This window comes from Gadus chalcogrammus, chromosome 23, assembly GCF_026213295.1.
Source record: "Gadus chalcogrammus isolate NIFS_2021 chromosome 23, NIFS_Gcha_1.0, whole genome shotgun sequence".
Lineage (NCBI taxonomy): Eukaryota > Metazoa > Chordata > Actinopteri > Gadiformes > Gadidae > Gadus > Gadus chalcogrammus.
In genome coordinates, this window is record NC_079434.1 from 17,617,863 (window position 1) to 17,637,428 (window position 19,566).

The following is a 19,566-nucleotide window of genomic DNA, read 5'->3' on the forward strand; positions in this document are numbered from 1 at the left end:
GATCAGGGCTCAATATATATTGTCAACATATATTGAGCTCTCCGTCTGACTCCACATTACTGGGTGGAGTCATGGGACAGCAGCCTATAGGAGGCTAGTCTTAGAGGAGTACAAACAGGGAAGGGAACTGGTCCAACTGGTTGGTTCACAGCAACATTACCTTGCTATGAGTCGGTTTGGTGTGACTCACTTCATTACAGCAGGAAGAAGACTAAGGTACTGTACTCAACTCTGATCCCTGATACATCATAAATGTTATTCACTCATCACTTAATCACTTATATATCATCAATAGGAAGATTGCTATTTTTATGCATACATCTACTGCTAAACATTATTATTAAATATGTCAAGTAAATGAACAAATGTTTAAACTGTAGTGTCCGTCACTGTTATGAAGTTAATCGGTCACACTACTGTTGGCAGAAAGAATTAAACTTTAATTTTCTTATTAGAAAATGTAGCCGATTCTAAAAATATAGTTATATATGCATTGTTATGTTGTTAATATTATTATTATGAGTATTATTATGATTACGAGATGCGGAGAATACATTATACAGTTGTAATTGGTTGTATACAGTTGTATACATTATACATCTTGGTTAGTGAAGGTGTTTAAAGATCATGTTGTTCTGGTTCTAGTTCTCTGTGGGCCTTTATCACAGCTCTGGTTGTAATGTCATATGACACGAGGAAGTCCATATATGGTCCTGCCTTCAGAGCGGTTTAACCAGCACAGGGAACAGTTGGTATGATTTCCGCATTGTGAACTTGATTTTGATCAGACACATTTGAAGCCCTTAGAGACCTTCTGAGTGGAATGATGAATAGTTGTTAAAGTTATTAATTAATAGTTATTAAATAGTTATTGGAAACATCTGGGCAGCATCTCCACAGCTTTGCTCTTATTGAGAGTGAGAGGGTCTACTGCATCTACATCTTGGAATGACCACCCTGCCTCTCGTCCACAATAAAGAGACAGCAGCCCCCCAAAAGCAGCTTACATAAAGCAGAGAGTAAACCAACGCTGAATTGCCGTAGAAACAATACAGAGTTGTGTTTGTGTCCAGGTCTCCAGTCTACTATTTTGTGTCCAGGTCTCCTCCACAATATGTAATTGTGTTTGTGTCCAGGTCTCCAGTCTACTATGGATGAGGAGAGAGAGGAGGGGGCTCCTACCTCTAAAACCACTCTGTCTGGGGAACATGGCCGCCAGAGTAAAGCTAAGAGGTAAGAAGAGGATCTCTCTGTCTGTGACTGTTGTCCTTCTCAGAGCTCAGCACTGATATCTCATGACTCCATCATCAGTCTTAGTAAAAGCTGTGTGTGTGTGTGTTGTGTTGAAGCCCAGAGCAGCGGGAGAGAGCAGACTCCCCTGGACCCAGCTGTGTCTCCATGAAGAGTGACTGGTCTATGGATGATCCTCCTAACTTTAGAGATGGAAATCAGTCTATTAAGAAGAGGTGAGGATTTATCAGATATTATACAACTATATCTATCAGACATCCTTTAATCCTGGTTCTTTTTTTTTCTATAAGAGTCCAGAAGGAGAGAGCGGACTCCCCTGGACCCAGCGGTGTCTCCTTGAAGAGCAACTGGTCTATGGATGATCCTCCTGGACTAAAAGATGGATGCCCCTCCAGAGAGGAGAGGTAGGAGTTTCCAACAAACTAGTAGTTTTACTAACTGATGTTTACAATTCAGGAAATATTTTTATTAAAAAGATACTGTGTGTGTGTGTGTGTATGTGTGTGTGTGTGTGTGTGTGTGTATGTGTGTGTGCGCGTTCTCTCCGCAGGCGACCCCAGGAGAGGTCAAAGGTTACCAGTGCTCAGTCTGTACAGCAGAATCAAGCAGAGCTGATCAAGGTGTGTAAATGAAACAAGACATTTGACTTCAGCTCTAGACAGGGTTGACCTAAGGGGGGGGGGGGGGTAGTAGTCTATATATTCCACCTCTCTCTCTTTATTGCATGGTTCAGTCTTGCGTGGAACCAGTTTTCAGCACAGAGTCTTCCACTCGGTGCGCTTACAAGCAGAACAGACGGAGAACAGACTGTCAGTAGTTTGACATGTCGTCGTTGAGCTGGAAGTCGGGGTATCAGAAACAGAAACCTGAGAGGGAGGAAAAGGTCACCCAGTTTATACAAATAAAGGTTTTTATTTATTCACCTTCCTGTGGTGCCCATTATCACGGAGCTACCTAGTGAATCATATAATCTTATATCAATCAAATAGTTCTTCATCAAACATGAAATTCATGAATATGAATCATTGATTGAGGTAGACAGGTGGATGAACCGGGAAACTGTTTACTGAGGCCTACACACATTTTCTTCTACTTAGGTAGGTCTGAATACTGACCCCTAGTGGTGAAAGGTAATGGCAGAGTATGAAGACAGTTTGTGTCTTTCCTGTCCCATTTTACTGAGGTGTTTAGAGCCAGTGTAACATTACTGGCATGTGACAAACTTTGGGAACAAATTTACCAAAATGTAAAACACCACTGAATTTCATGAATTTCTCAAGAGGAAAGCCTTTTGCCAGAACAGCAACAGTAATGAGAGATGCCACTCATTTACCTCTGACATTCATACATCAATGGTCAATGACAGCAGGCCAAGTATTGGGTAATTAGCAGTACGCTACACTAGAGCTAGTCTATCAATCTATGGGTGGTCAAATGGATTTTCTAGGCTGGTGGGTGGTCTAGGTTTGATGCCCAATATATTCTTTGATAAGGCCCACAATCTCTAGCGGTACCCCTGGCTCTACATGGGCAATAAAAGCATCTCTTGTGGAGCTAATAGTCTCCAGTTTTCCCTCTTTAGACCAGGGAGACCTACATCTAGGACAGATGCTTCTGATGTCCTCAGTTAGTTCAAAGTAAAGTTCTCCTTGATGTTTGTTCTGTTCCAGAGGGCTGAGGAGAATGCACACGCTTTTCTAGACAAGGAGCTGAAGAAGCTCTGGAGGGATCTCTTCTCAGATTACCCACAATGCTCAGAGAGTCAGAGGGAGGACGAGGAGGAGGATGGTAAGAACGAGGAGCAGAGGAGGCGCGCCATAGAGGGAGTGGTAGACATCACAAAGCTCTGCCTGATGGAGATGAACCAGGAGGAACTGGCCGACAAGCTGGGGAGTGGTAAGATACTCATATATAGGTTAAATGGTTTGATCCAGATATGTCAGGTTATTGTGGGGGTATCAGGTTGAATGGTTTGATCCAGATATGTAGGGTCATTGTGGGGGTATCAGGTTGAATGGTTTGATCCAGATATGTAGGGTTATTGTGGGCGTATCAGGTTAAAGAATGTTAAACGTTAAACTGCTGATCAACAACAGAATAACTACGTGGAAGTGATGCACCACTATCTTGTTATATCAGGTTAGAAAGTCATTGATACCCCTGATACTTAACAACAATAACACTGCTAATAAAGTTATAAGATCCCTATAAAGTAGAACTTTCAGTACTTTTTTCTGTACACCAGTAATATTGCTTTTAAATATCAATGGTATGTTTCTGCTGGTTTGTGATTTAGGAGCTGTTGCGGTCCAGTGGCAACATGAACTCAAGGCTCATCTGAAGAAGAAGTTCTACTGTGTGTTTGAGGGAATCGCTAGAGCAGGAGAGCAGAGACCTCTGAATGAGATCTACACAGAGCTCTTCATCACACGGAGAGGCAGTGGAGAGGTCAACATGGAACATGAGGTCAGACTGATTGAAAAGGCATCCAGGAAAACTGCTAATGAGGAAACACCAATCAGATGTGAAGACCTCTTTAAACCTTTACCTGGACAAGATAAACCAATCAGAACAATGATGACAACCGGAGTGGCCGGCATTGGTAAAACTCTCTTAACACACAAGTTCACTCTGGACTGGGCCGAAGGCAAAGCCAACCACGACATAGACTTCACATTTCTCCTCACTTTCAGAGAGCTGAATTTACTGAAAGGGAAAGAGTTTAGCTTACTGAAACTTCTTCATCAGTTTTCTGTTGAAACCAAAGAATCAGGAATCTACAGATACGACCATGACCAAGTAGTCTTCATCTTGGATGGTCTGGATGAGTGTCGACTTCCTCTGGACTTCCAGAACAACCCGATCTGGACTGATGTCACCGAGCCGACCTCAGTGGACGTGCTGCTGACAAACATCATCAGGGGAGTCCTGCTTCCCTCTGCCCGCATCTGGATAACCACACGCCCTGCCGCAGCCAATCAGATCCCTGCTGAGTGTGTTGACATGGTGACCGAGGTGAGAGGGTTCACCGACCCACAGAAGGAGGAGTACTTCAGGAAGAGATTTAGAGAGGGGACAATGGCCACCACAATCATCTCTCACGTCAAGAAATCTCAAAGCCTCCACATCATGTGTCACATCCCAGTCTTCTGTTGGATCACTGCTACAGTTCTAGTGGACTTCTTCAAAACATCCCAGAGAGGAGAAGAGGTGCCCAAGACCGTGACTCAGATGTACAGCCACTTCCTGAGGGTTCAGTCCATACAGGGGGACAGGAAGTATCATGGGCGAGCTGAAACCGATCCACAATGGAGTTCGGAGAGCAGGGAGATCATTGTTTCTCTGGGGAAACTGGCTTTTAACCAGCTGGAGAAAGGCCAGCTGATCTTCTACGAGCCAGACTTGGCAGAGTGTGACATCGATATCAGAGCAGCCTCAGTGTACTCAGGAGTGTTCACCCAGATCTTTAAAGAGGAGTGTGGACTGCACCAGGACAGGATGTTCTGCTTTGTCCATCTGAGCATCCAGGAGTTTCTGGCTGCCCTTTATGTCTTTCTGTCCTACATCAACACTGGTTTCAACCTGCTCTCAGAAGAACATCCAACCTCCAGGGAAGCTGAACTCCTCCTCCTCTACCAGAGTGCTGTGGACAAGGCCTTACAGAGCGAGAACGGGCACCTGGACTTGTTCCTCCGCTTCCTCCTGGGCCTCTCTCTAGAGAGCAATCAGATGCTCCTACAAGGTCTGCTGGAACCAAGAGGAAGTAAATTACTGGGCAATCTAACTAAAAAAGATCCACCGGGACAGACAGGAAGGAGGTCACAAATCAATACCCAAATAGTCCATTACATCAAGGAGAAGATAGGTGGAGATCTCTCTCAAGAGAGAAGCATCAATCTGTTCCACTGTCTGAATGAGCTGAATGACAGTTCTCTGGTGGAGGAGATCCAACAGTACCTGACATCAGGAAGACTCTCCACTGAATCTCTCTCCTCTGCTCAGTGGTCAGCTCTGGTCTTCATCGTACTGACATCAGAAGAGCAGCTGGACGTGTTTTACCTGAAGAAATACTCTGCTTCTGACGAGGGTCTTCTGGGGCTGCTGCCATTGGTCAAAGCCTCCAAAACATCTCTGTAGGTTCAATCATAACATGTATTAACAATACAACACTATACATAATAATAGAATATAAAAGTTATGGTAAATTACAAAACATCTCTGACGGTGCACTAAGAACATGTATTGCAATGCACACTACACAATATACATGATACTAGAATACAAAAGTTATAATAACATACAACGTGTATCTCTAGGCATACTTATAACATGTTTTACGATACACACTATATATATAATTCCATAAAAGTAATATTATGTTCGTTTTCAGAACTACAAAACAACTGTTATAGCATTTTTGTCAGTATCAACATTGTAAATCGAATATGTAACTACCATTTAAAGATCTAATTTATAATCATTTGTTTAACCATCAGAAAAGTCTTATAAAACCATTAATCACGGTTCTCAACATGTTCTGTTTTTTGTGTGAAGCTTGAATGGCTGTCAGCTGTCAGAGAGATGCTGCAAAGCTCTGGCCTCAGTTCTCAGCTCCAACTCCTGTAGTCTGAGAGAGCTGGAGCTGAGTTCCAATCGTCTAAAGGATTCAGGAGTGAAGCTGCTCTCTGCTGGACTGGGGAGTCCACACTGTACACTGGAAACTCTCAGGTCAGTTTTACTCCCAGTGCAAACAGTTACACCACAAGGTCCCGTTTTAGAAGACTTAACTACTGCCCCTGGTTTGAGAATCATACCTAAATGACGTCAAACTATATCAGATAATAACTCAATACCTTTGATGACCACATGTATTACGCCTGATTTCCACCGGGGACTTACGCGCTGCGGAACGACTGCGCCGCGGAACGGCTGCGATTTCTGCCCTGCGTCCATTTCCACCGGGCGCGTAACGGCAGCGTAGCGCTGCCTTGCGAGCCAGCCGTGCTCACGTGAGATCACGCGATAATTCTAAACCTAATGTACTCACCTTCCACTCCCAAAACTACTGCAATTAAATGCCAGGCTTTGTCCTTTCTGACATTGTCCTTATAAAAAGGATGATTTATTTCATAAATTATTTTACGTTGGACTCTCGTCTCTTGTATTTCCACAACGAGACTGTCGTGGGGGTTATCTCAGCCATGGTTGAGAATGAATTGGGGGAAAGGAACTTTGGCTTTGCCTCCCTCAAGAACATGAACCACGACTTGGAGGCGAAAGGGATTGTTGGCGGCGAATGTCTCCTGCTTGAGCCCCGCTTCCCGCTGCCGAGGGACCACCGCCTCGGCGTTGCCCGCTGACAACCGCGGTCAACAACCGCGGTCAACAATCCCTTTCTCCTCCATGTCGTGGTTCAGTGTTCTTCTGATTGATGCGGACGTGGAAGAACCAGAGACGTCGGAGAACCCGACGCGGTCGTTTGAGATTCATAATATCGTATGGAGGCTTACACAGCTTTTGGCTGTGATAATAAATATAATATGATATAGATATCTTTCTATGATATGATATTATTTAGATATAGAGCTCCAGGACTCCCGTGTGTTCTAGAATATTTACAGAACACGGCTAAAGGCTGTGTGCCCCTCGCCATTGCGATGCAGCCACCGTAAACAGAGCGTATGGTACTGTGGCTGCAAGCTGCTCAGGGCCACACCCCCACCCTCCTCCTTGACCCGCTTCGCTCCTCCTCATTTGCATTATAGCTACAGACACCAAAACAGCGATTTGGGGGAAGCTCAATGTGCAACTGGCTCGGAGGGGCTGTAACTCTGCACCACGGCTGAATTTCGGGAACGTCTTTGAATACTGTGTTAGTGGCCCACTAATACCTACATTAAAGCATCCATAAAATAGCATGTCATGGGACCTTTAAAGATCCCAGGGCACTTATCGCAAAAAGAGTAGCTCATTCAATCTGGCCCCCTATTCATCCCCTCACTCTCCACCTCAAGCTGGTGTGTAATGTATTGATTGAAATTCTTTATTGACGCATGCACAAACGTAAGCATACAAATGAACAGGTCAAAAGGATAACACATGAAAGACCGTGGGCTTATTTCCATTGCGGTCCCTTGGTAGTGTAAGCATGTATATAGGTGTATGTTAGTGTGTGTGTTAAAGGTAATGCACATGACATTGCGGTCAACAAAGTAAAATATGACATTCTAATCACACATTCACAATTCACGTGTGGTGAGTGTTCTGGCGCCGATTGGCTGCCGTGCATCACCCATGTGGATGCTACACATTCGTGGTGGTTAGTGAGGTCCCCCCTTCACTGTAAAGCCCTATATGAAGTCAATGTAAGGTGACTTGAAAAGCGCTATATGAATGTATAGTTAATTTCAAGTTCATAAATGTATAATTTTCATAGGAAAAACTCAACAATTTCTTTTTTGTTGCCATGACTTTATAAGGTCATTGCTACGTCATCATTTTTTACAGATATACTTTATATAAATTTTATCTTCAGAACTTCAATTGAAGACATAAAATACAGAACAAGGTCAAACAATTTAAGATGTAGAAATACAGAACAATATGTTGAAATACAGAGCAACATAAAACAATTTAATATGAATAAATACAGAACAACATAAAACTATTGATTATGTAGAAATATGGAGCAACATAATAAGATTGAATATGTAGAAATAGAACAAAATAAAACTATTGAATATGTGGAAATAAAAGCAACATAATTGAATATGTTGACATACAGGACAACATAAATTAACATGTCGAAATACAGAACATAAAACGATTGAATATGTAGAAATAAAAGCAACATGATTGAATATTTAGAAATAAAAGCAACATGATTGAATATGTTGACATACAGGACAACATGTATTAGTATGTCGAAATACAGAACATAAAACGATTGAATATGTAGGAATGCATAAACATAAAACGATTGAATATGTAGAAAGACAGAACAATATGAATCTATTTAATATGTAGGAATACAGAATAAGATCAAAGGTTTGAATATGTAGAGAAGCAAAGCCCCAGAGGGGTTTCATAGTCGTCCTTGTTTTGAAGCCCGGTAAAAGTGTCTGAAGCCAGGAAGGGCAAGTGCCCTTGGTGTTTTAGGTTTTTGTAAATGAGCTTAAGCACATTCATGATGATTGATCAAAATAAAAGGTTGAATTAATGAATCAATAGTCTCACAGAAGGAGGCATTGGGATTGATAGAGCGCTGAAGGCCCTCCTTGGCTCCACAGCCCTCTGCTTCGTTAGGTCTGACTCTGTTCACACAGAGTTCAGGATCCCTACGGCCATCAGGGGACTGCTGAAGGAAGTTTGAATGTCCAGTCATCTCCTTGAGCTCACTCCCTGATCCCTGATAGCAGCGAGGAGAGCGGAGGCGCTAGCATCCCTGGACGTCCTCCCCTCCAGTATGGGCCCCATGGCAGCCCTGTGCTGTTCGTTAGCTACACCATGTTTCTCCTGTGAACTAGTTGGATCTTTTAAGCTCTTTTAATCTCACTTCCTAACATGTTCTTTTTATTGTGTGCAGGCTGAATTCCTGTGATCTGTCAGAGGACTGCTGTGAAGCTCTGGCCTCAGCTCTCAGCTCCAACTCCTCTAGTCTGAGAGAGCTGGACCTGAGTTCCAATGATCTGAAGGATTCAGGAGTGAAGCTGCTCTCTGCTGCACTGGGGAGTCCACACTGTACACTGGAAACTCTCAGGTCAGTTTTACTTAACGTGCAAACAGTTCCATATCAGGAGATTATTAAAAAACGACTACTTGCCCCTGGTTTGAGGATCATCCTAAATGCCGTCTAAATATATATTCTAATAACTCAGTACCTTTGCTGACCACGTTTATCAGGGTGGTGCCATTGGACATATTACACCTTGTTGTTTATGTGGGAAAATGAAAAGTTGAAAAGTTATCCAAGAGTTGCCATTGCATCTTTTCAATTATCTACGCAAAGTATAATAATAGTTCCCTCCCACAATCTCCTGTTAACGGGAGAGTGGGGTTAAACGAATGAAGTCACAGTATTTGCATCAATCAAAGGTTATAGGTCTACCTAGAATTATTATATTTTGGCGAGCAGCACAGGAATGACCCAACGGGAGACCCGGTTTAAAGCAGTTACACAATACACCACACGACCCGAGAGTTGCCTTTATTTATTTTTAATATTTCTTAAATTGTTTGACGTGTAAAAAAGTATAACATAACAAAGACTTCATACGCATACAAAAAATATAAATTCTTGAGTTGTTCCAATGAAAATTATATTTTTGCGATCGCGGCCGTGGTCACCGTGTCCGGGTGCCGCAAAGGATCCTGGGAGGCCCGGGGGGAGTGTCACCGCCACCAAGGGATCTTGGCTAACGAGGGCTCCAGGGGTGCTCGTAGGGTGCTAAGAGCATCGTTACTATAGCCTCAGTGGAGTCACCTGCTGGACATTCAGTGGTATTGGATGTGTTTTATTAAAACACATCCAATACCACGGAATGTACAGCTGGCACCATTTCGCAATACCTCCTAAACAGTGGTTACCGCCAATATATTACTAATAGACTACTGTAAGATTTAAAAAGCAAAGACCGAGACAGAGTCAACAACAACATAATTTATTGCAGCAATTTAAAATTCCAAAAATAAATGCGCAGCCGAAATGTACCGATCAAACGCCACGTCCCAAGGCAACCCTCTCACAAGGCATATAATAAAATCAAATGATTCCATTGCTCTTGTGTGGGAGGTCGCTTTCGAGCTGCACTTTCTGTCTCCCTCTGATTTTAATTTAACCTTGTGGTTGGTCCTCGTATTGATTAATGGCAGAAGACATACTGTAAACGAATCATGCTGATACCAGCGGGTGTCGGAGAATTTCTGCAGGCGTTTTTTGTTGCGATTGTTTGCCATAAAGCACTGTAGGTGCTTCGGTGAGGCTGTGTTGAAGTTCATTATTAATTGGACCGTGTCTAGACAGTAACGAACATCCCTGACATTAGTGGAGTGCACAATCGAGAGCGTGGTTTCTGCAGTGAAATTAGGCTGCTGCGGGAAACTGTGCTGCGATGCGTGCCTGAATGCTGCGCACTTTCCCGCTTACATTACCAGCACCATCATAAGGGTTATTTACACTGTCAAATATGCCGTCTTATGCACGCCTTTTTCATGGCAGAATCCACGCGTTAATGCTACCCGAGGTAAATTAACTGCTTGAGCTAGTGCCCCAATTTAGTTAATTTAGTCAGCAAAATAAAGAATATGTTGGCGTTTTTGCACTTGTAAATAGTTAATCGCGTTTGTAGCCCACACTGACGTGAACTCATTTTTGCATGCGGGTGACTTCATTCATGAAAAAAATAAAATATCTGGGAGTATGCAAATTATTCTAAAGAGGTCTAAACTCTGTGCGCAGCCCCGCCTTCTCCAGTGAACCAAGAAAGCCCGCGCTGTGACGAACGGGGGATTTGACCCCCTCAGTTTTACACAGGAAACTTGAGATAAGACGGTGAAATCGCCGGGCATGCCAAGCTGCGACCGAACCGGCATGGCAGCGTAAAAAGGCCTAAACATCATCCTGCCCAACAATATGGGCAGGATCTAGACCAAGCTCTTCTAATCGGGTCAGCAATAGCCGTGTGTCAATGCCCAGCCTCTGCCTTTGAATGATAATGAATGAATGGAACGTTGCATTTTTAATGTTTACACCAAAGATTCTAGACTAGAGAGTGCGCGCCAATCCATGAAACCTTTTAAGGAATCAGATAAAGTCTGCTCTTTATGTGCTAAGAAATTAGCACATTATGATAAATGTAGTTGTCACACAAGCTGTTTTAGATTTTTGTAAGATGGAATTGTTTCAGGGGGGAAAATGCCTCGAAAACATATATACGCACAGTGCGTTCAAGATTAGGACTGACAAAGCATATGTCAGCCCAGGCCTAATCAAATGGGTTTTAATATCTTCAGTGTACGTATTATTGTATTCTATTCTTTTCGTAGGATACTCTGCTGTATGCCTTGATGGGGACATATTTGAACCCTTTTTAACCCTATTTTCCTGGGACATTCCTGCGTCTCCCCCTCCTACAGAGCCCATTTCAGCACTGTGTCAGTGGACAGTTACAAGCCTGCAAACGTCGTTAGAGCAATACAGGCGCGTTCATGTTAAGAGGAGTTTAAGGAAAGGCTCCGAATAAATTTACGAAGGTTCGCAAGATCCTTCGTTAGAATGATCGTACGAGCTTGGATCCATCGTTATTGGGAAACGGGGCCCAGGTTTAAAGCAGTTACACAATACACGCAAGACTCAGAGAGTGGCCTTTTTTTTTTCTCCGTGATCATAACAATATGATTGAAGGAAGAATAATGTATCATAATTTTTATATAACTATCAGGAAAGAAAAGTTTCTGATAGCTAACTATCAGAAAAGTCGTCTAAAACATTAAATCAGGGTTCCTAACATGTTCTGTTTATGTGTGTGCAGGCTGATTGGCTGTCATCTGTCAGAGAGATGCTGTAAAGCTCTGGCCTCAGTTCTCAGCTCCAACTCCTCTAGTCTGAGAGAACTGGACCTGAGTACCAATGATCTGCAGGATTCAGGAGTGAAGCTGCTCTCTGCTGGACTGGGGAGTCCACACTGTACACTGGAAGCTCTCAGGTCAGTTTTACTCAATGTGCAAACCTTCAAAGCACAAGGATCTATATTAGAGTACAAAAAAACCTACAATAAAGACATTTAATGTTCAGATTTAAGCCCATAACGTCAAAATTCACACCCCTAAATAATATTTTCTTAGAAGAATAACTCAACATATTGATATCGTTGTTGTCATGAGAGTATAAGTTGAATGTTATATAAGTACAGTTTACTATTTTGTATTATTCGTATTATACCTATTCACATGTAGTCAGGCTTTTTTAAAGCTTATTATTAGCATTTAAAAGAAAAAAATGTAACATTGGCATAACTTCTCTTTCAATGATGGAAAATGTTAAAGACATAAACACAGTAACATGGTCTTTTTATTTTGTGTGTGAAGGCTGATTGGCTGTCATCTGTCAGAGAGATGCTGTGAAGCTCTGGCCTCAGTTCTCAGCTCCAACTCCTCTAGTCTGAAAGAGCTGGACCTGAGTACCAACGATCTGCAGGATTCAGGAGTGAAACTGCTCTCTGCTGGACTGGGGAGTCCACACTGTACACTGGAAACTCTCAGGTCAGGGTTAGGGTTAAATGTGTCGTTGGGTTTGTTTAATAGTAAGGGATGATCCAGGACTAGGTGGGCTGTGATCTAAAAGAACAGACGACACGTGTCTAAAGCCCAGTTCAGACCAAAGATTAGCCTCGCAACGACTTGCAACTCGCAACTCCTTCCAACTCCTTGCGACGTGACGGGCTGCGACGTTCTAAACATGGGGCGGTTCAAACTACTGCACCGGGCGGCGACGTCAGGTGGTTTCCCTAGCAACTGTGAACGCTCTGGCACAGCTGAGAGCCGCAACAGCATCAGCATCACGCTAAAAAGTAGCCTAACTTAGGTTTGCGATTAGGTTGCTTGAGCTTGCACCCCAATTTAGCCTCCCGGACCCTGCACACACATTGGCGGTTTATTGGGTTTCATTCTGACGTAAATGCGACGGCTCCGCGGTTCCGGGGGGGGGGTGGGGGGCGGGGGCTTGGGCAGAGGTGTTGCTGCGCTGTCTCCACAGAGACAACGCAGCGATATCATCATGAGCAGTTCTAACTTTGTAGAGAGATTTCTATTTGCAAAAACTGTTGGTTTATTTTTATTGATCCCCTTCGAGAATTTGTGTGCAAAGGGGGGGGGACTAGGCTATATTCTCGCCTTCCTACTTTGTAAAGCGCATTGTAGGCCTGTTGCTTTTGGGCCGATACTGCGCCCATTCCTTGATTCGTTCTGCCGCAGCACTCCAAACAATTAATTTTATTCCAATGTTCGTCAAATCCACTCCAATAGTGGTCCTGCATTGAGTTGAAATCCAACTCTAATGAATATATGTTCTTGAAACTTTATACATTCCCAGGGCATGTTAAATGAGTGCATGCCATGCCACTCATAACACACTTGTAAAATGCAGTCGTCAATTGATGGAATGGGTTATTTCATACATCATCACGAACAAAATTTGGATTTAATCAAATAAATTACAGATAAATAATACTGAAATGGCCACTTTTTGGTTGAACACATTTGAAGGAAATAATTACGATCCCCCAGTGTTGACCTGAAGTTAGGGTTAAAGGACAATTCCGGTATTTTGAACATTGAGCCCCCTTTCTGGTTTGTTTAGGATGAAATAGAGTGGGTGACACCGAAATTTTAACTATTAGTCCTTTCTCGGGTATTTGGCTCATTTTGAATCGCTCCTGCCTGCTTCACAATGGTTGTCTGTGTGCATAGACAAAGCTGTCAACCAAGCAACCCTAAACGTTCGTTTTCAAAAATGTGCAAGTAACCGAGTGGTTAGTGGCATTCGTGAAGTTTAAAAAAAAATTATCGGCGCAATATATGGTTTCTGTCGTGTTTTATTGCACATTTATCGCCAGTTGATTTCAGTTGGAAGACTCATTACTGCACGATGATATTACTCCGCCGAACCGGAAAGGTGGGCTGTTTACGTTGGTTTGAACATGTCTAATGTCTATGGGTTTGAAGTCTTGTACCGTGCGCACCTCGGATTAGGGAAAATCACATAGAAAATCACTGAAAATGGATTATGAAAGGTGGCTTCTGGAGGACGCACTCGATTTTGAGTTTGACGGCAGAGGATATCGTTTTGAACCAGAATTCACCCAAGAGGAGCTACGTGAGATGGAGGCTAGGGCTACGGAGGCGCCTGAAGCTCCGGCGGAAGCGGTCCCCACGATCACGGGCGGGTGGTGTGCCTGTGGGAAGTGCAGGCAGATGCCGACGGACGTCGAAAGTAGGTGCTGCACGGAGTGGGACCTTTTGCGGAAGTTTATATGCGGTTGTGAGGTATCTGAAAAAATAGTTCCATTTAGCAACTAACACGGATGGAAACCATATATTGCGCCGATATATTTTTTTTAAACTTCACGAATGCCACTAACCACTCGGTTACTTGCACATTTTTGAAAACAAACGTTTAGGGTTGCTGGGTTGACAGGTTTGTGTATGCACACAGACAACCATTGTGGAGCAGGCAGGAGCGATTCAAAATGAGCCAAATACCCGAGAAAGGACTTATAGTTCAAATTTCGGTGTCACCCACTCTATTTCATCCTAAACAAACCAGAAAGGGGGCCCAATGATCAAAATACCGGAATTGTCCTTTAAGGTCACGCTGCTGCAACTCTTCCCCTGCGACGTTCCAAAACTGCCTCGTTGCGAGGCGAATCTTTGGTCTGAACTGGGCTTTAGATCCCCACCAGATTCAGCATCATTATTCATTTGTAGGCTGGGGTCAACATGTCAGTGGAGCACAGATGGGAGGAGGGTGGCCAAGAGGCCAGAGGAGGAACAGAACTTTAGAGGACGAGGATTTTAGGAACGTCATTTTTATTTTTTAAGGGTTGTTTATTTTTGCTGTCTTGTTAGCTGCTAGTGTGTCATTAGTTAACAGGTTATTCTAGCTGACAGAACACTGGCCAGCTGATGTGAGGGTGAGGGGTTGATGTCCTGTTAACTGCTAGCATGTTATATATGTTATATGTGATGTAACTCTGACCAGCTCATGTGAGGGTTAGGGTTAGGGGTTGCTGTCTGTATGTTATGGATGTTATGTGTTATATGTTTTGTAACTCTGAGGAGTTGCCATTAGTGTAGACATGAGGCTCGGTGATGGTTGCTCTAGACGGGCTGTGATCTGAATTAAATCATAAAGCTTTAAGTTGTCCTTCATATGGAATTAATACTTTATTAATCTGTTTACTTCAGTAAGAAATATTCTCTTCCAGATAGAATAAATAAACGTGTGTGTGTGTGTGTGTGTGTGTGTGTGTGTGTGTGTGTGTGTGTGTGTGTGTGTGTGTGTGTGTGTGTGTGTGTGTGTGTGTGTGTGTGTGTGTGTGTGTGTGTGTGTAGGTTGTCTGGCTGCCAGGTCACACAGGAAGGCTGTGCTTCTCTGGCCTCCGCTCTGAGCTCCAACCCTTCCCATCTGACAGAGCTGGACCTGAGCTACAATCACCCAGGAGACTCAGGAGCTGCGCTGCTCTCTGCTGGACTGGAGGATCCACGCTGGAGACTGGACACTCTCAGGTATGGAGAGGACAGCTCACCATTCATAGACAATGTCTCCCACAAGGATTCAACCCGCTGCTAGATGAAGTGGTTTGGAAAGGCAGCTGTAACTTATGTTGTGTAGAAAGTGATGAGACGGCAGATGATGATGGTGAATGTTTCAACATGCTGCTCTCACTTTGTTTCCCCCGCCAGTGTGGAGCACGGTGGAGTGTGGAGGCTGAAACCAGCTCTAGAGAAATGTAAGTGTCTGTTTGATTCATCACAACGCACACTGACTATTGAGAGGGAAAGTCCATCCACACAGCAGGAGTTGACGTCTGTTCATTCAGATCTTTCTGGGAATGAAGCTGATGACTGACATCATGTATCTTACATATATAAACATTAACATAATTGATGTGATTATATCAGGAGTGATGATTTTACAACATTGGACATAACACCATAATAATCAGGATACTGTTAATCATAATTACATGTCTTTATTATATTCAAAAACTATTAAATTATACTATTAACTTGTCGCTATTATAATAATTATAATTTTGTTTTAATTCCTGTCATTACATTAGCTATGGCACATAATAATCATATTAACATGTTTTGAATGATGCATGTGTTTCATCTTAGATTTCAATTAGAGCTGGTGATGCTGTTTATTTAATATTGATGACGATGATGATGATGATGATGATTATAATTGATAATATTGGTTTAGCAGCCTAATCATGTTCCTCCCGTCAGATGCCTGTGAACTCACACTGGACCCAAACACAGCCCAGAGACGACTCTCTCTGTCTGAGGACAGCAAGAAGGTGACGCGGGTTAAAGAGGACCAGTCGTATCCGGATCACCCAGAGAGGTTTGACACCTGGGGGCAGGTGTTGTGTAGAGAGGGTCTGCCTGGCCGCTGCTACTGGGAGGTAGAGTGGGGAGGAGAGGTTGGTATAGGAGTGGCATACAGAGGAATGACAAGGAGAGGACTGGGTAGTGACGGCGTGCTTGGATTGAACAACAAGTCCTGGGTTCTTGTTTGTGATGACGGTGCTGGTGCTCTCTATACTGCCCGTCACAACGGTAGTGGAACAGCCATACGTCGTCGTCCCCCTCACTCTAACAGAGTAGGAGTGTATCTGGACCGGCCTGCTGGCTCTCTGTCCTTCTACAGAGTGTCCCCAGGTGGAGGAGGGTCCTCAGACACACTGACACACATCCACACCTTCCAGGCCTCCTTCACCCAGGAGGTCCTCCTCCCTGGGTTTAGGTTGTATAAGAGTGGTTCCTCAGCGTCTCTGTGAGTGTCCATTGTAGACACACAAACACACACATGTAGACAGTCATAAACACACCCAAACCAACAATCACATATGTACATAGAAATTAACACACACACACACACACAAACAAACACATCGTTCATGACTCTATAAACACACACAAGCACACACAGACAAACACATCGCACTCTATAAATACACACACACACACACGTACACAGGCTTATTTACACACACACACACACACACACACACACACACACACACACACACACACACACACACACACACACACACACACACACACACACACACACACACACACACACACACACGTGCACATACTTATTTACACAGACATGCACTCACACACACACACCGTTCATGGATCTAAACAGCAGGTCTGTGTGCCGGTGGTTAGCAGCAGGTAACATCAGTGTCTCTCGTGGTTCATCTCTCAGCCCTCTCTGTGCTCAGCTGGGCTGCTGAGCGTCAGATCAGAGGGGGCCGCTTGGGTCTGGGGGGTCCTCACAGTCCTGACGTTGTTGAGGACCAGCTGTTAGGGGGACGTTTGAATACCTGTGGACCCATGGACGTACCTGTAGTGCATCGGGTTGTTGAGCAGCAGCTGTTGGTGCTCTGAGGGGTCAACCCGTTCAGTGGAAGTACAACACTTTGTGATTGATTTAAATACTCCACTGAACTCCAAATGCTGCATTTTTTGTGCTTCTGGAAGGTTCAGCGTAAACCATGAAAGGAAGATCTTCCTTTTTGTTAAGGAGGTTGTACAAAGATTTACTTTCTAATGTAAAATGTGTTTTAAAGGAATCCAAAATCAGTTTATATTTTGCCATGCCTGACATGGAACGTGATTTAAAGCAGATTTAACAACATAATCATGAATGATGATAAGAGTTCTATGGGAAAGGGTAACAATGTTGTAAATTACTTTCAACTGAAGATCGTTTCTTTGTGTTCTGTTGGGAACAAGTCAACATGTTCAGTCATTAAAGATGCCATATGATTTGTAATTGTTCATAAATCATAATGTTAATAAACTACTCAGTGGGTCAAATGAACGTTCTTGTGTGTTCAGACGATTCTTCCCGTTAGTTCAGTTGAAATCCTCCAAGTCTTCTGGAGACGTTACCTCCAACACAACAGTGGAGTCTCCATTCACCCCTTCATCAGTGTGGAGGGAGGATATTACCACACACACAACAGTGGAGTCTCCATTCACCCCTTCATCAGTGTGGAGGGAGGATATTACCACACACAACAGTGGAGTCTGACTTTTTTAACCACACACGCATATACAAAAACAAAAAGTAAGTAAAAAGGTGGCGAGCCTATATGAGCCTATATGAGCCTAGCCTATCTGCTGTCTCTGATTGGTTCAGAGACAGCAGGCCTGTGGTAATGCATCAGGCCCTTAGATGGTATTTCACGTTACATGGTGCAAAGGTTTCCTTACGTCCTCATCTCCTCCCACCTCACCCTAGCTGGATGCACTCCTCCAGGTAGTACCACACACACACACACACACATACACACACACACACACACACACACACCTTGTCAATCAAAATCAAACCATTTTCATATTTTTCTTGATACATTTTGGGACCGATAAGGTGCTCTGATTTTTGTAGTTTCCCAGATTATCAATCTCTTCAATTTGGATAAATTTTTTTCTGTTGATATACAATACAGATATTTTGTCATTTTGAGAACGCAAATATCTGCTGAACTTCTCCCCGAAGTCGAAGCAGGGCGAGGGGAAGGTCATGTCCTGGTTGCTGAAGGACAGTCGACGGAGGTCTTGTGGATGAGGGCGTGGCCTCATTCCGGGGTCAGGATCCCCCGCTTCTCCATGTAGACGCACCCGTTGGGGTAGGAGCCCAAAGGTCAACAGGCTGACCACCACATCCAGACCGTTGTCTGCCCCCTCTGCGTTCAACACCCGGCTCATCAGACCCTCTGATAAACACACGCATGGTTCTCAGGTTAGACACACGTCATACGATGACCCATTACCAACATTTCAGACCGACTACCTGAAGACCAAAACTCCATCCGCAGGCCAAATGTCGATGAAATGCAAGAAAAGCAACAGAGCCACGATGTCTGCATGCAGGGGTTTGACTCAGGGCAGAGCAAGCAGGGGCTGGGGGAATAGGAATCCATTCATGGGAGAATCGGGACTCTTTGATTGAGCGATACTTGATTGAGCAACGTTGTCAGGTTGACACAAATCAGCACTTTCCTATAGAGTGCGCTCCATAGGAAAGAACTGATTTGTGTCTACCTGACAACATTGCTCAATCAAGTATCTCTTAATGTTATGCATACTCGACAATCGTCCATTTGCATTGAGGACCTGTAGAATAGAAACCACAACGTAAACCTTCCAAAGAGATCGAAATACCGTACCACAATATTTACAGAATCTCAGTATTCACACAACAGCTTTTCATATCGCATCGTCCCGGCTGATTCGAGACCCTAGAAGAGACTCCGGTGGGCGGGGCAAGGGGGTACGTGAACCAATCACCTTCAGGGAAGCCAGAGATGGTGAGGATGTCCTCCAGCTGGACCTTGGCCTCCAGGGTCATCCTCAGGGTGGACGTGTTGAGGCGCTTCTGCTCACAGAAGTTCCTCACCGTTACACATACACGCACGCACGCACGCACGCACGCACGCACGCACGCACGCACGCACGCACGCACGCACGCACGCACGCACGCACGCACGCACGCACGCACGCACG

At 43.9% G+C, this 19,566-nt stretch overlaps 1 protein-coding gene across 2 annotated transcripts; it reads left to right on the forward strand.

Annotated features, from left to right (window-relative positions):
• Positions 1–1,580: 1,580 nt before the first annotated feature.
• On the forward strand, positions 1,581–17,875 carry LOC130377415 (NACHT, LRR and PYD domains-containing protein 3-like). 2 transcript variants are annotated; one of them, XM_056584536.1, is made up of 11 exons: positions 1,581–1,655; positions 1,802–1,871; positions 2,922–3,147; positions 3,548–5,384; positions 5,806–5,979; positions 8,837–9,010; positions 11,781–11,954; positions 12,337–12,510; positions 15,361–15,534; positions 15,712–15,758; positions 16,264–17,875. In XM_056584536.1, the coding sequence occupies exons 1-11, from the start codon at positions 1,606–1,608 to the stop codon at positions 16,815–16,817; spliced, it is 3,654 nt and encodes a 1,217-aa protein (XP_056440511.1). In that variant the 5' UTR covers positions 1,581–1,605; the 3' UTR covers positions 16,818–17,875. The 2 variants fall into 2 exon arrangements, with proteins under 2 accessions (XP_056440511.1, XP_056440512.1); XM_056584537.1 differs by lacking the exon at positions 8,837–9,010 and having other exon boundaries at positions 1,582–1,655.
• Positions 17,876–19,566: the final 1,691 nt, after the last annotated feature.

Excerpts from the sequence above, each read along its gene's own strand:
- LOC130377415 (XM_056584536.1), top strand. The coding sequence starts at position 1,606 with ATGGATGATCCTCCTGGACTAAAAGATGGATGCCCCTCCAGAGAGGAG. Across the intron at positions 1,872-2,921 it reads ATCAAGCAGAGCTGATCAAG|AGGGCTGAGGAGAATGCACA; the intron begins GTGTGTAAATGA and ends GTTCTGTTCCAG. Across the intron at positions 3,148-3,547 it reads GGCCGACAAGCTGGGGAGTG|GAGCTGTTGCGGTCCAGTGG; the intron begins GTAAGATACTCA and ends TTTGTGATTTAG.